Source organism: Triturus cristatus, chromosome 1_2, assembly GCF_964204655.1.
Source record: "Triturus cristatus chromosome 1_2, aTriCri1.1, whole genome shotgun sequence".
Classification (NCBI taxonomy): Eukaryota; Metazoa; Chordata; class Amphibia; order Caudata; family Salamandridae; genus Triturus; species Triturus cristatus.
Genome location: NC_140580.1, coordinates 115,105,807 through 115,121,231, shown reverse-complemented (window position 1 = coordinate 115,121,231; position 15,425 = coordinate 115,105,807). Strand labels below are relative to the sequence as shown.

Sequence of the window (15,425 nt, the reverse complement as noted above, 5' to 3'; positions counted from 1 at the left end):
ATATATTATGTTTAATTGCCCCTATTATCACATATCTTAACACACTATTGTTCACCTTCCTAGAGCATTTCAAGGATGAGGCATTGGCAAGGCATCCTGGGTTACCTCAAGAGTTTATTAAATCAACATGGGTCTATTCTCCAGTCATTGTAAATTGTCCAAGGTGTGAGACATAATTGAGTTTATACATAATATCGGCATTACAATTTGATTTTATAGCTTTGTGTGGGTTTTTGGTGCCTAGACCTAGTTTTTTTTCTGCACACTCGTACCTACAATATTTAATTCTGATTATTCTTCTGCCCTATTATTATTTTTTTTCAGATCCCACCAGCCTCAAATTGTTTGTAGGCTGCAGAGACCTTCAAGCAGATACTTTAAGTCTTTAATTTCACTCCGATTCGTGTTTTTCTCCCACACTATTGCCGCAGAAGTTATCTGGAGGAATTTGTGCCGAAAAATAGGAATACATTGTGGTTTTTGCAGGTCAGAAGTGGCTCAAACATGCAGTTTTACCATATTTTTAAAGTGAAACCATATGGGTCCACCCCTGTGCCCCCACCCCCCTCAACTTACATAACATAGAATGGCGAGGTAGTTGGCCCAGGGGAAATTGCAAAGCGCAATGGTGGGTTTTCTTGTTCGATTTTGACCTCCCTGAATGGCAGAATGAGAATCAGAGATGTGATTCAGAGACAGGGGACCCCAGATCATGTGAGAGCTAGGCTAAGAGGGCAGAGATGGCACTATAAGGAATCTGCTGTATCCTGGCCCTCTACAAATACTAGCATAGCTGCGACCTGAGGGTTTCTGTTGGAGGTCAAAGTTGCATTGGTTCGGGTTGTTTGAACAAGATGTTTTTCAAAATGATGTTCAATTTTAAATGAGGCTACTGGAGATACAGTTTGAGGGTTTGGGGGCAGATAGTCATTTCTCCTGGTGTGGATGGTCCTCTCCTCCCTTGTAAATCTTCAGAAACTGCTCCAAGTGTTTTGAGTACTGCTTTGGCTACTGATTGGTCAGTTGGGCCTATTGAGTGCCATATTTCTCAGATACATATTTTGTTTGCTCCTGTAGGCTTACTGTTTTCAATGCAACCTACTCTCTACATTCCAACATATTACAGCTCATCTGGGTCCTAAATATGCATAATGTCTCTACTAGTTTAATTGCTTTTTTAAATTATATTTCTGCTGAGCACTGCAGAGAGCAAACAATTTACTGGCCAAAATCAAATTTGAGTGGCTGAGCTAAAAGATAGGAAAGAGGGTCTGGTGGACTATAGTGAACACGCCCAGTCACATCTTTTGTGTTTCTAGGGATTATAAAATCGAATTGACAGCCCAGCAGGTAACAGGCAGTTAAACAGTGTAAAATAAAAGTGATCTTCCAGAATCGTACTGATGTGTCTAAATCTCTTTTATGTACAACATCAAACAAAGGAAAATACATTAAGAAATGATCGAAGACGTAGGCTGGAGGCATGGTATTTTAATTATTACAAAATTATTACATCATAGTAGAAGTTAGTGTGTGAATACTCGTATATACTCTATATTGTGGAGACTGACTTTTATGTGAATGTTGGCTCACCAAATAGACCAGATAGAGTGCTGAAAACCAAAGGTTTCTATTTATTTCTGCAACCTGGCACAGGAAAGGCAGCAGTTTAGTGAATTTCTTTACGCGTCTTTGCCTGCAATAGAGAATGATAGGTTGACTTTTTTTCTTCGTGCCCATTGATGCCCAATAGAGTCAGGTTTAAGTAAAGTGAATGCGAACCTTACCATAGGAACTGGAGAAACAATCTTAACCCCTAACATGCACAAACTGAGTAAATGGCAGATCGTCCTGATTTACATTTTAAGGAAGCTAGGTCAGTTAAAAGCTTGTTACAGAGCCCTTGGTTGGGATTTGGTTCAACTAACTTCACCTTTCTTCTTTCAGAGGCTGATAAAATCAAAACAAAAACCCTGTATTGACAAAGGTATATAAACAAACAAGATACTTTCATCATCAATTGCTTTTGTAGCTACCCACCTGGATGGTATTTAATGGATAGCATTGTGATGAAATCTTCCCTGCCCCACCTCCTCAACTCTCCAGTGTCAGTATGAGTAAAGGTTCTTGACTTTGGGTTCTGTTAGTCAGGCTCTTTGATGGAGAGCAGCTCTTTTGGCCTACCACTAAGAGGGCCAGCTGCATTAAAATATTGATGCCTTAGGAAAAAGAAACAAAAGAGTTGTAACTCGTCTCACCCCTTTTAAATCCTTGTAGGGAAGAAGCAAGCCGCTGTTGAAAATCCCATCCCACCAGCTGAACCCAGTGAACCAGTTCTCCAGGGCAGTCCAGCCATTGGTGGCATATCGCTTGCTGTTGCCAAAGCCGGATCCATCATTAAAAGAAAACCTTTGTACATGCACATCGCTTCATTGAAGTATGAGCAGGTACTTGAAGTGGTTTCTACCGAACTTCTACATGAACTGTGTCACTCACATTTACTATAACTGTTGGATGCAACAACAGCTCTAAACTTCAGCAAAGTTTCCATTTGCTAATTTCTAGTTCTATATTTCTTTTCTTAGTCCTCTGTGGTCTTGAAAAATGGGCACGCTACTTTTTCTGTATTTCTTAGACACTACTGTTCATTGTTGTCAGGTTTATTCTAGAAAATCGACCAAAAGCGACCTAACCGCAAATGTTATGCCATCCTATATTATTGGTTCCTCTAGCTGAAAATGGTAAGACAGACAGTTGGTTATGATATGGAATGGGTGCTAGCCAAAACTTCGGCCATGACAATTGTTGTTCAAGATAAAAGATGGTGTGCCATTGGCTGGAACCCAGGAATGTTTGATGTGATATTTGCTGTTACGAGTGATAGTTGGGTGTACGCATGTGAATATATTTCTTCAACAAGAAAATTAAGACGTCTGATGGCACTTCCCTGTGCCATATGTTTATGTTTAAATCTAAATGTGGCAGCCTGTCCTGTTTCATACATAGTTAATCTAATGATTGTGTGAATGTATCTCATTGCTTCAAAAAGAGCAAAAATAACACATTACTCAGTACATCAACTGTTAACTTGTTAGACCTGTCAGCCTCAGTGTGGTTTTCCCGATCAACGTTTTGCCTTCCTCCTCCATTTTTACTGACCTTGTTTTTACAGGCCTTGGGACTCTGTGCAATAGTACTCTTGCATGTAAGAAAAAATGTTAGAGGATGAAACGGAAAGACAAACTTTAGCACTATATGAGTTTAACAGATTTCTCTTAGTTATATCGCCAGAGATTGGAATAGTACGTTTCCTTCACAGTGATATGGCAAAGACAGTTTTGTTACAACAAATATTCAGGATGGAAAGGACACGGTTTTGGTGCACAGAGCATATGAAACATTGTGGCAACTATTAGCACCTGAATGGCTTGTAGTGGATACATAAGGCTAGAAGCTACTGAGTGATTAATTTAGGAAAGAGGTTGATTGCAAGCATTTTTGAGGTGTATTATTTAATTGATGAGAGTCTGAAACGTTGTGTAATCTGACATGCGAGTAGTGAGGTGACGCGGATCCAAACGTTATGGATTACATCAATGCCCCAAAGTGAACCGACAGGGATACATAAGGGGTTTACCAGGAAGTGTATTAATTCAGTGATTTTATGGCTTATCAGTACACAGTTTAGGTTGATGGGATGAGTAAAGTGTTGTTTTCTCTCCTCTCAACGCAACAGATTATGTTACCGCACTCAGATGATTGAGTATGAAATGAAATGACACGGGCTGCATTTATAGATGGAAGCAACATGTTTTGAACAGACAGTTGGCATCGACAGGCATTTCTTAAAGACACAGTAATTATTAGTGATGGTAGCCCAAGAGGGCCAGAAGTAGGTTGTAGATTGAATGCTGGAAGGCTGGCCATGAAGAGCTGAGGATTGTAGATTGGTGAGACAAGTCAAAGAGAGAAGACTAATAGTAAGCAAGCCAAGAATGTTTTGAATTATGTGTTTATATTCAGCAAAAACATTTAAGCAGTCTGTTAAAAACTGGTTATTTACGCACGAGACAGCTATATGCAGTAGTGCGTAAACAAACAAATGAGAGTTGGACGCATAACTGTTTGTGAAACAATACAAATTTAGATATGTACAATGTTAGTGATTACTAGTTTTGGATTGTTACACTTCTTTTTCCTTAGAGTTATACATATGCCCTGAAGAAAAGCACAAGAGACGCAAAATGCATTGCGCACCGAGGGAAAACATTTAATCGGCCCACCAATGGTAGCATCATAGACCATTTTTAATTGTCAAACCACTGTGCGGGTGCCATCTTTAACTTCAGTACAAAAGAGATGGCAATAAGTGACCACTTCCCACTGACCCTTCAATTAGCAACGGCACCTTTTTAAACAAACTAATAATAATGTATTACAACAGGTAGAGAGGATTGAATTACTAAGGCGTAATGGATATACCCCGCGCTGGACACAGATAATCCCAGAGGACTTCCTCACACAGTTAATAATTAAAAATAAAGCTGACTTTAATGTATGCCTATTCAAAAAAGTGTCCCCAAAGGAAATAATTGGAGCATTCCTGGCTATTGCAAAGGATGTGAATGAGAGACTTTTTGCCCCTAGCAGGAAGACAAAAAAAGAGAGAAATAGGGTGGTTTGATACTGTATGTACCAAAACGCATAGAAACCTGAAGGAGGCACTACATAAAATAGCCAGGTGCAATAGAGAAGTTCAGCAGTGTAGATTAGAATATAAGCAGGCAGTAAAGAAGAGCAAAGTATATTTAAGAGAGTTAGCTTGGGAGTCCCTACAAGAGGCTGCGGAGGGTAACGATGAAAGAATGTTTTGGAAGATAATTAATTCCTCTACCTGGAGCAAAGAGACGTCACTTAAAATTGAGACTGCAATTTTAGAGGGAGAATTGGTTGAGCACTTTGCTTGAATATATTCGGCACTTGAAAAAATAAACCCTCAAAACCAGGGACTAACGACAAATGATAACAAAACACAGTCCCTAACTTCTGTTATTTGCCATTTCTCTCACGAGGAAGTCATTAGAGCGATTCAACCTAGGGAGAATAGGAAGGCACCAGGGTCAGATTCAATCCCGTTTGATCTATACTAGGATAATGTACATCTATGGGGACCCTTACTTATGCAGGGGCTGAAGGCTTCTTGTCTAGTAGGCTTCCTCTCCTCTTGGGGAGAGCCAATCATAGTACAGATTTATAAAAAAGGGGACCACCAAGATCCTGCATGTTACAGGCAGATCTCCATGATTGACTCCCTCGTGAAAATAGCCGGATTTATAATCCTAGAGAGAATGCAGTACTGGGTGGAAAGTGAGGGGAAACTTACAGACCTGCAATATGGGTTTAGATCTGGGGTTGGGACAATTGAGCAGAGCCTTAATTTGAATATGCTCATTGGGAAATATGTAAGAATCAAGAAGGGGACTTAAGCTATACTTAACTTTTGTCGATCTTACATTGGCGTTTGATTTTGTGATGCATGTGAGGTTGTGGGCAAAGTTGAAAGTAATGGGGGTAGAAGGACCGATCATCAGCTTTTTAAGAGATTTATACACAGGATGCAGAGCCAAGATAAAGGAACAGGATGGAGGAGAGTGTACTAGGGCCTTCGACATGGAGAGAGGGGTAAGACAGGGGTGTGTCCTGGCCCCCTTCCTGTTTTCACTTTATATAAACCGTGTGGGGGAGGAGCTTGTGACCACTACTAAAGATCTCCCACAAATAGGCACACGCCCTGTTCCTGCACTCCTCTACGCCGACGACGTGGTATTAATGGCATGTACCCCATTGGCCCTACAAACGCTGCTCACCAACTTTGTCAAATATATGAGTGTTCCGGGACTCCAAGTTAACCAATCGAAAACCTTTATCATGAAGTGTGGGAAAAAACAACGTAAAATGTAGAAACATACTGATAAATGGGATAAAGATTGATTTTACGAACACCTTTTCTTACCTTGGAGTACTATTTGACAACGATGGGTCATGGAATAACGCAATTGAAAACAGGAATACCCTGTTCAGTAAGGCATGTTGGGCAATTAAAGGCTTTGCAAGTAGACTTGGCATGAACTCCCCAGAAATTATGATAAAAATATATAAAGCAAAATGCACTAGTACAGCACTTTATGGGTCGGGCATATGGGGGCACAAGAGATGTGCTGAGCTGCAAGCAACAGAAAATTATTTTATTAGATATCTTTTAGCTATTCCAAAAAGCACCTCAGCTTATGTAATGCATTCCGAACTTGGTGCCCCATTTCTCAGCGATTTAATTAAATTACAACCTTTTCTGCTGTGGCACAAAATTTTGGACGTCCGACTACACAGATTTCAATCGAGCGGTAATTATTGACTGTTTGAAATCAAGTTCGTATAAGTCTATTCCATGGTTGACGTATGTCCAGCAGTTCCTTGGTGATGTGGCCCATTCAGAGTATTTTGACAATCCAGAGACATTTGTTTCCATTAGCTGAAAGACATTGAAAACAGTGGCTCATTTAAAAAAACTAAGCCTGACAATTGAAATCCCCCCTGATATCCTACACAATCAAATGATATTAACCACCTTTAATATGCAGCCATATCTTAAAACTGTTTTAAACACACGTCTCAGGTTTGTGCTCACACGCCTAAGATTGGATATATTTCACAGGTTAAGCACCTTTCCCAAAATGAATGATTGGTCACGAGACCTGGTAAATTGTCCATGTGATGGCAGGCTGCGCCAGAACACGATGCATGTGGTTTTATTGTGTAACTTTAATTCTAAGTATATGAAGTGTTATATTCTACCAATTATAAGGCACCTAAATTTTAAACAATGTCGTCCAGCTTATTTGTATTTACAGTAATTGCCAACACTAGAGATTTGTTGCAGTATGCCATCTTTCTTCTGGGCAGTGTTTTATGCTAGAAAAGAAGCTGACATTAGGTGCCAGATAGAGTACAATAATGGGAATATATACCTATTGGCCATGATCAGTAAGGTAACCGGTATTAATAAAAATGGGAAGTGGGAAATGAAGAACACTGTATAAATGCACTGTACCCTTACTTCTTATATGTACCCGATTGAATCTAATGAATTGTCTTTTATCATCTGTTTTTATGAAGAAATCACCTTTTAACTTTTTTAGAAATTTAGTGAAATGAATTTGACGCTTGTTGCTTTTAAGTGTGTAAATGCTTTTATGGATGTTCTGTTATGGCTCTGAATACAGCTATATATAACTATGGCATTGGAACTATGTTACACAAAAAAGGAGGCGGCACTGATGATGCAGACTTCCCCAAATAATTACCAGTGGCTGGGATTATTTCAACCATTCCAGCCACCACTATTTTGTATTCTATAGTGTGTCGCCCTAAGTTGGACTGGTCTGCCCAGACGTGGGTCCCATGCACTTGCTGATGAGCCCTACACTATGGTGAAATCGAACTTGTTTGTTTGTGCTCAGGAAGGACCTGTTCTGGCTGGACTGTTCCCACTGGAGCAGGGTCAAGACTGATTTGCATATGGCTGGATCCAAATTGAGGCCGCATGTTGTGCAAATTAACGATGGACTGGGATGAGGCCTGGGTAATTACCAGTGAACTTGAACATTTGTAGGTGACGCTTCCATAAAACTTTTGATATAGGAACATTTAATAAAAGGAAAGTGGAAAATATATACATAGCGAGGGAGGGGAAAAAGGGAGGGAAATGACGAAGGAAAAAGAGGGGGCTCGTGTTTTCCCCATACTGAAAATGAGGAAGAGGCCAGCAAACATGTACATTTAAAAAAACAGGAAACAGTAAAGGGATTAGGTAAAAGTTGGTATGAGGAGTTATCCCCACACTCATAATGTGGAAAAAGAATCCAAAGAGGAAGGCAGGTATAGAAGATGTATCGCCTACCCTGTGGAGACCACGGCCTAAAATTCTCAACTCAAAGGCATGGCAAATTCTCTAACTGTGGCCAGTAGCAAAGCCATTTACGACCATACAGAGGTAATTCACAATGCCTACTGCGATTTGTAATTGCCATTCGAAAAAGAAATGCACATATTGTGAATGTTTGGAAGTCTCAAGGAAAGCAAGAACCTCCATGCAAACATTCACATTGAACTATAGGGAATTTGAGAATCTCTTGCAGTGACAAGGGTGAGTCTCCTTGTAGTGCTATGCTAAGTATTAAGCATCAGGCCTATTATCATCTAAGTCATAAATACGTGATCTTCTTATTAACTCAAGCCACTGAAGAGACCTCTTTAAAGATTTGCCTCTGTTGGCTGAATCAAAAAAGTTGCCCCTACTGGAGTGGAATAGCGTTTTAAAAGGAAGGTAGCCTGGTCAAGCAACAGTGTTGAGACGTAGCTTCGATCATGTATTTCAGGACTTTGTGTCTTTTGTTTAATTATCCTGCCAGGCTATTGACAGATCTCTTTCTTGCATCTCTAAGCATTTTTTTACTAGTCAAGATATGCTCCGCGTGATAGGATACACATAACACAGTGGTTGCCTGGAGCCCTTCATCAAGGCATATAATTCTAGATTTAAAGCTTAAACAAAAGCTGTTGGTGTGCAGATTCTCCCTTTTAAGTACATATTTGTATAATTTCAGTGATCCAAATGAGAATAATGTCATAATCTATAGGCAACGTCAATTAAAACATCTGTCAAAAAGACCATGTTCAAGAATTCCAGGCACATGGTGCTTTTTTGTGTGAGACGTCTGACATGTTTTAAAGGTAAATTTGTCAAAAGTGTCTGACTCGACTCAAGCTGAATATGGGTTGTAAAATTCCAGGGGTATATGGTTCTAGATAATCAAAGGACATCTATACTCTGTGCATCTTTGAATTTTTAATTGTCTCACATGCCTGAATTATTCCCCACCGTCAGGACTGGAAGCCTTGATTGTCAATCTTAACATAGCAGTATACATATACAGGTTAATAACACTGAAGGAGGGTTAATAACACTGAAGGAGCCAAAGACCACACACAGTTAGTCCACTTCATTTTTTGACCTAAACTCTGGTCAATGATGTGGATAGGCTCAGTGTTCCAACCCTTCTTGGAAGTTCCAACTGTCCTATTCTCTACTATACATCTACCAGAATACGGAGAATCCTCTGAGCTCTCGGTCTTCTTCCACAAGCTACTTATGTTTGGGAAGTCTTCTCCTTGGGGCCTCTCGTCACATCCCAATGCAGGACCTAAGCAGTGTGTGCCTCCTTTGTGCGTGAGAAGCTCTGGGCCTTCTTCAGGCCTTGTTCTTATTGTAGGACAGGGGACATTTATTCAGAGGACCCAGCACACAAAATGCATATACTGTCTGCATAAACTCTTGGCATGTTCCTAAGACTACAGTATGTGTTGTACATTCAGATCCTCAGTAAAATAGAGGCTTATCTTCTTTGTGCCTTGAAGTGAAGAGTGTCACCATGTGCCCTTACACAGCGGCAAAGAAGACTTAATAAGAACTGTTGAGTTTTAAGGAATCCGTCACAGGCTACTCATCAGAGACTTGTATTACCCCGACCCATCCACCAAATGACACTCCGTGCTTGCTACTATGGCTGGTTCTGGTGGCACTTCTGCTGTGAAAATCTAATTATGAAGGTAATTTCCAAGTTTAAGGGCATATTCCATCTCTTCAGAACCAGTTCCCTTGTTGACAAAGGCCCAATCGATGACCAAGGGTAAACACTGTTTGTCATTAACATCAACAATGAGGTATCCACAGGTTCTACTTCATCATTGTCGAGAACTCAAATAACAAAGAAAAGGCCCTTACTCTCAGTGAAGTGTACCCCATCAACGGCAACCCACCTGTCAACAACCATTCCATTCCGTTTACCATGGATAGCCTGTTGATAACCATTTCTTCCTCGGTGACATTTACCTTGACTTTGTCTCAAAGCCCCATTACTATGACTTTTCCATTGTTGCTGACAGTGTCTACAAATGGAATTACTCTAGAGCCATCATCACACATTTAAGATGACTCTTCATCATCATGCCACAGTACAGGAAAGTTCAGTGACTATGCTAGTGAGGGTGGTGCCTGCAAGGTTCCTACTTAATCCAACAACGGATACATACAATTTCATACTTGTTACCAGCAAAAGAGAGGGCTTTATGACTTGGATATACATTATTTACGTGGTGATTTGGAGGGTGAGTATGAATACAGAGACCCTTTTCAGTATGACAAGCTACTGTTCGCAGATGATACCATCCTGATCTCGCAGACACCGCAGGGGCTTGCAAAATTTGATGGAAGATTTTAATAGACACTGCAATGTAGAAGGCCTAGAAATAAACACTGGCAAAAGTAAGTATATAGCCATACATCCACACAAGGGTTTTAGAAATAATTTTAAGTTGAACAATCGGAAAGTAGAACATGCCCCTAATTTTACTTACTGGGGTATACTACTTGATTCTAAATTATCATGGAAACAGCAGGTAAATCACTCATCATTACGGCTAGCCCAGGGGGCATGGGCTGTCCTAAAAAAATATAGCTTATCCTCAAGCAAACCTATGACACCAGCCCTTGAGCTATACAAATGCAAGGTCCAGGCAGCATCATTATATGGATCAGAGCTCTGGGGCATTGGCGACACTAAACTAACAAATGGGGAAAAGAAGTTTGCGAGGAGACTAATGGGGCTGCCCTCATCAACACCACTTATCCCAATATTCCATGATCTAAACATGAAGCGCATAGGGCAAATTGCAATATTGCGGCCACTGCTTTATTGGATACGCTTATGGACAACACCAGAATTAGTGGCATACAGAGAAGGTGTAAGAGAACTCTTAGCCATTGATGTATGTTTCACCTTTCTTTGGCTAAGATTCGTAAAGAAATGGATTATAGAGTTCGGCCTCAGTTTATATAGGACAGAGCCGCATAGCTTAACATCCAGTTGCAAAGACATACTGAAGAGAACTTATTGGCTACACATCTTGAACCCACTCTATTGCATTTCAAGATCGGGAAGACTAACAACTCACTTTCTTACTATTCTCACGAGCCCGAGTTTTGAAGAATTTCTCGATAATGTACAACCATACTTAGCAAGAACTCTGTACCTGAATTTAAAGTATAACACTGTAACGAGTAAGGTTCATGGGGGCACTCGTCAGAAAAGAGGTTGACTCCAGAGTGACTTAAACCGGGTGTTATTCCACTGTATATATGTCTTTTTGTTCTGGCCAGCATAAGAAGGCAAAAGAAAGTTAACAGAATCGGGGCAAAAGAAAATGTTCTGGGGCCTCAATGGATAATGCGTCTTATTCCTTTCTGGTCCCCAGGGCGTCTCTCTCAGCTGTGGAAAGCGACTTCTGTGGGTGTACTGGCGTTGACTCCGTGGGATTGTCTTGTGGCCTCCAATCGGGAAGGTCGTTATGCAAACAAACAAAAAAAAGGACAGGTGTCAGGCGGTTTGTTTTGCTCTGTATCTATATCGGGAAGGGGGAGTGAGGGCACACCGGTGTATAATCTCAGGCACACTTGAAGGTACGGGAGTGCTTGTGAGGGGAAGGAACCAGGTTGTTTTACCAACTAGTCTCGGTTACAAGTTTTATACTCTCTCCCCTCCTTCTCTTTTCTCCCGACCCAGCCCACCACTCACCTTCGTACCTGTGAGAGCCACACCCCTCCGGGAGTGTGGCTGGGCGGTGAGCAGGGACGATGGCCTCCAGGCACTCTTTCGGTCCTCCGGTCTTCACGGCTACGCGGTCCGCTCCAGGCGTTCTCGGCTCTGCTCCCTTGATCCGCTCCTCCTCGCTCGCTGTCTCTCCCTCGATCTCCGCGTCCTCTCCTCTTCCGGGTTCCTCCCCGCTTCTTCTGTCCCGGCTCGGCAGCGCGATTGGCTCATTCCAGATGACGTCTTCTCTCCAGGTGTGGCTTGCCGAGTCTCCCCAAGTGTTAAAGGCACAGCTCCCTGGGTCAGGGGTTTCCTCAAACCACATTGTGTTTTCGTCTGGGCTCCGGTTCTCGGGCTGAAAAGTAAGGACACGATGGCAGTCAAGGGGGGGACAACCACTCTTCTTGGGCTTTGTATTCCATGGGGAATAATACGGGGGAGGGGGCGCCCGCTCCGTGACACCCCACCCCACCTGGGATTCTCCGGGGAGAGGTAGCACCCTGGACAGGAAGTCCGCATTGTCGTTGTCAGCACCCCGGCGGTGTTTTACTTCAAATGAGAAAGGCTGTAGGCTCAAAAACCATCGCAAATTCGCGGGGATTTTGCCCATGTTTCTACTCATCCACTGGAGTGGGGCATGGTCAGTGTACAGGGTAAATTGTGTACCATCGAGGTAATAGCGCAGTTTGTCCACTGCCCATTTGATGGCTAGGCATTCTTTTTCGATGGTGGAGTACTTTATTTCTCTTGGGAACAACTTTCTGCTTATGAATAGGACCGGGTGTTTCAGTCCCTCGGGCGATATCTGTGACAGAACCGCCCTCAGACCGTGTTCTGAGGCATCGGTCTGTAGAGTAAATGACAGTGAAAAGTCCGGGGAAGTCAAGACGGGAGGGGAGGTGATGGCTTCATTTAGACACCTGAAAGCCTTTTCTGCTTTTTGAGACGGGTCCCTATTTGGTACCCCCTTCTTCAGTAGTTCTGTTAGGGGAGAGGCTATTTCTAAGAAATGGGGTATGAACCTGCGGTAGTAGCCCAGCAGACCCAGGAACGCGCGTACTTCCCGTTTGTTTGAGGGAAAAGGGGTGTCTCTAATTGCTCTAACCATCACTTCTTGGGGCTCTATCAATCCGTGTCCTAGCACATATCCCAAGTATTTAACCTTCTCAAATCCTACTCTCGATTTCTTGGAGTGTACCTGGAGTCTGGCTTTGGACTGGCTGGTCAGGACCTCTTGGAGGTCGAGCAGATGTTTTTCCCACGTGGGGCTGTACACCACAATATCATCCAAGTAAGCTGAGGAACAGGTTTGGTTATTACGGAGCACCATGTTCATAAGTCTTTGGAAGGTAGCGGGTGCTCCGTGAAGACCGAACGGTAGGATGGTAAACTCGTATAGCCCCTTTGGAGTGATGAAAGCCGTTTTTTCCCGATCGGCCTCGCGAAGAGGTACTTGCCAATAACCCTTGGTGAGATCGAGTGTGGTTATGTACCGGGCCTCTCCTAGTCTTTCAATCATCTCGTCTACCCTAGGGATGGGGTATGAGTCGAACTCGGAAATTGCATTGAGAGCGCGGAAGTCCATGCAGAACCGAGTGGAGCCATCTAGCTTGGGGACCATGACAATGGGGGAGGACCACTCGCTTTTGGACGCTCGAATGACCTCCATTTGTAATATGTCTTGGACCTCCTTCCGTATGGATTCCCTTCGGGCCGTCGGTATGCGGTAAGGTTGTTGTTTAACCACCTGGCCAGGTAATGTCTCTATGGTATGTTCTATCAAAGAGGTTCTCCCCGGTAGGTCTGAGAAGGTGGAGCTAAAAGATTTTAAGAGATCATCTAGGGACCGCCTTTCTTGATTTCCGAGGCCCGGATTGACAACTAGCTGGTCTGTGGTACAGAGAGAGGCAAGGGCGGGGGTAGTGAGCCTAACTGGGGCAGGTAGAGGTCCTAGCCATTTTTTTAACAGATTGATATGGAATGTTTGTGTTTTACCTGGTTTCATTTGCAATCTGTAGGTGGTTTTACCAACCGTTCCCACCACCTTAGGCGGACCCAGCCACCCTGCTTTCAGTTTATTAGAGGAAGACGGTAGGAGCACTAGCACCCAATCACCGGGGCTGAGTCTTTGCCACCTTTTCCCCTTGTTGTAATATTTCTGTTTTTTCTGCCGTTTTTCCAACTGGGAATAAGCAAGATCCCGAAGTTTCCCAATTTTGGACTTGAGGTTTTAGGTATAGTCTAGGAAATGACGGGTGTCCTCTTCTTCCTGTTTCTCCCATTCCTCTTTGGTCATGTCCAAGAGAGTCCTGGGTTGTCTTCCATAAAGCATCTCAAAGGAGGAGCATCCCAGGCTGCTCTGCACCTGACTTCTGATCACATAGAGAGCCGGTGGGAAAAGCTGGTCCCATTCTTTTCCTTCTATTGTTAGCATTTTCTTTAGGATTTTTTTGATGGACCCATTATACCTTTCTACCAGACCATCAGTCTGGGGGTGATACTGAGGTCTTTATATGTTGTAGGCTGAGGAGTCTACAGAACTCCCTCATCAGCTTGGAAACAAATGGAGTCCCCTGGTCTGTTAGAATCTCTCTGGGAAAGCCCACCCTCGAGAACAACTCAACCAAATGCTCAGCTATAGCCGGGGAGGTGGGGGCCCTTAAGGGGAAGGCCTCTGGATATCTGGTCGCACAGTCTACTACAACCAATGCGTTTTGATGCCCTCTACGGGTTTTGGGGAGAGGTCCTATCAGGTCCACACCTATTCGGGAGAAGGGGTTTCCTATCACAGGAAGGGGTTGTAGCGGGACAGGGGGAGGTTTATACGGGCTCAACTTCTGACGGGTCTCGCACTCCTGACAGTATTTTTTATGCCACGAAAGATCCCTGGCCAATAGAAATGTTTCAGAACGTTTTGGGTTGTTTTTTCCCTACTTATGTGTCCTGCAGTGAGGTGTGAGTGTGAGAAAAAAAACTATTTGGTCCCTAAAATCTGAGGGCACTAGGAGTTGTGGGGTGCTATTCACGTCTCTTACACGGTACAACAACCCGTCCCGTACCTTAAAGTAGGGGACTTGTTGAGGGTTCTTGGTCTTCCTTCAAGGAGGCATGCCAGGCATGCTTGAGGGAACAATCGTTTGCCTGAGCGAAGCGGAAACTCCTATCTAGGAGCCAGGGCTCCGGAGTGATCAAGGCTGGTAGGGGCTTCTCCGATTCAGTGGATGTGCCTGTATCTTTCTTCCCTTCGTGCAACACTGTGTTGAACAAAGTCAGAAAATGGGGGTTGTCGGTCCCTATGATGAGGTCCTCTGGTAGGTTCGGCATTACCCCTACGTTGACTGTATATAGAGTGCCATCCGAAGTACTTAGATCGATTGTAGCCAAGGGATATGTCTTCACATCCCCATGCACACATCGGATATGTACCATTGCTCCCTGTACAATCTGTTGTGAACCGATTAGGTCCCTCTGGATGACCGACTGTTTACAGCCGGAGTCTAGTAGGGCCCGGATTACGTGATGATTTACCCTCACACTTACGTAAAATGCTGGTCCCATCTCAGCCGTATATAGGACTGATCTCGGGATACACCCTATGTCCATTGGTTCTTCCCCGGTTCTCCTTTTGGGACATGTTCTCGCTATGTGTCCCCAGTCTCCACACTCAAAACATTGGGGCCCCCTTGTTGTTGTCACCTCATGGGGTTTATGCCGGGTCCT

General features: G+C 43.1%; 1 protein-coding gene across 3 annotated transcripts in view; it reads left to right on the top strand.

The window, feature by feature from the left end:
- The window catches only part of ENO4 (enolase 4), a 506,130-nt gene that overhangs the window by 119,329 nt on the left and 371,376 nt on the right, over window positions 1–15,425 (top strand). For all 3 annotated transcript variants that reach the window (XM_085603160.1, XM_085603154.1, XM_085603150.1), the window contains exon 5: window positions 2,278–2,447. In XM_085603160.1, the coding sequence (XP_085459286.1) occupies window positions 2,278–2,447 (170 nt within the window). The remainder of the gene's footprint in view (window positions 1–2,277; window positions 2,448–15,425) is intronic.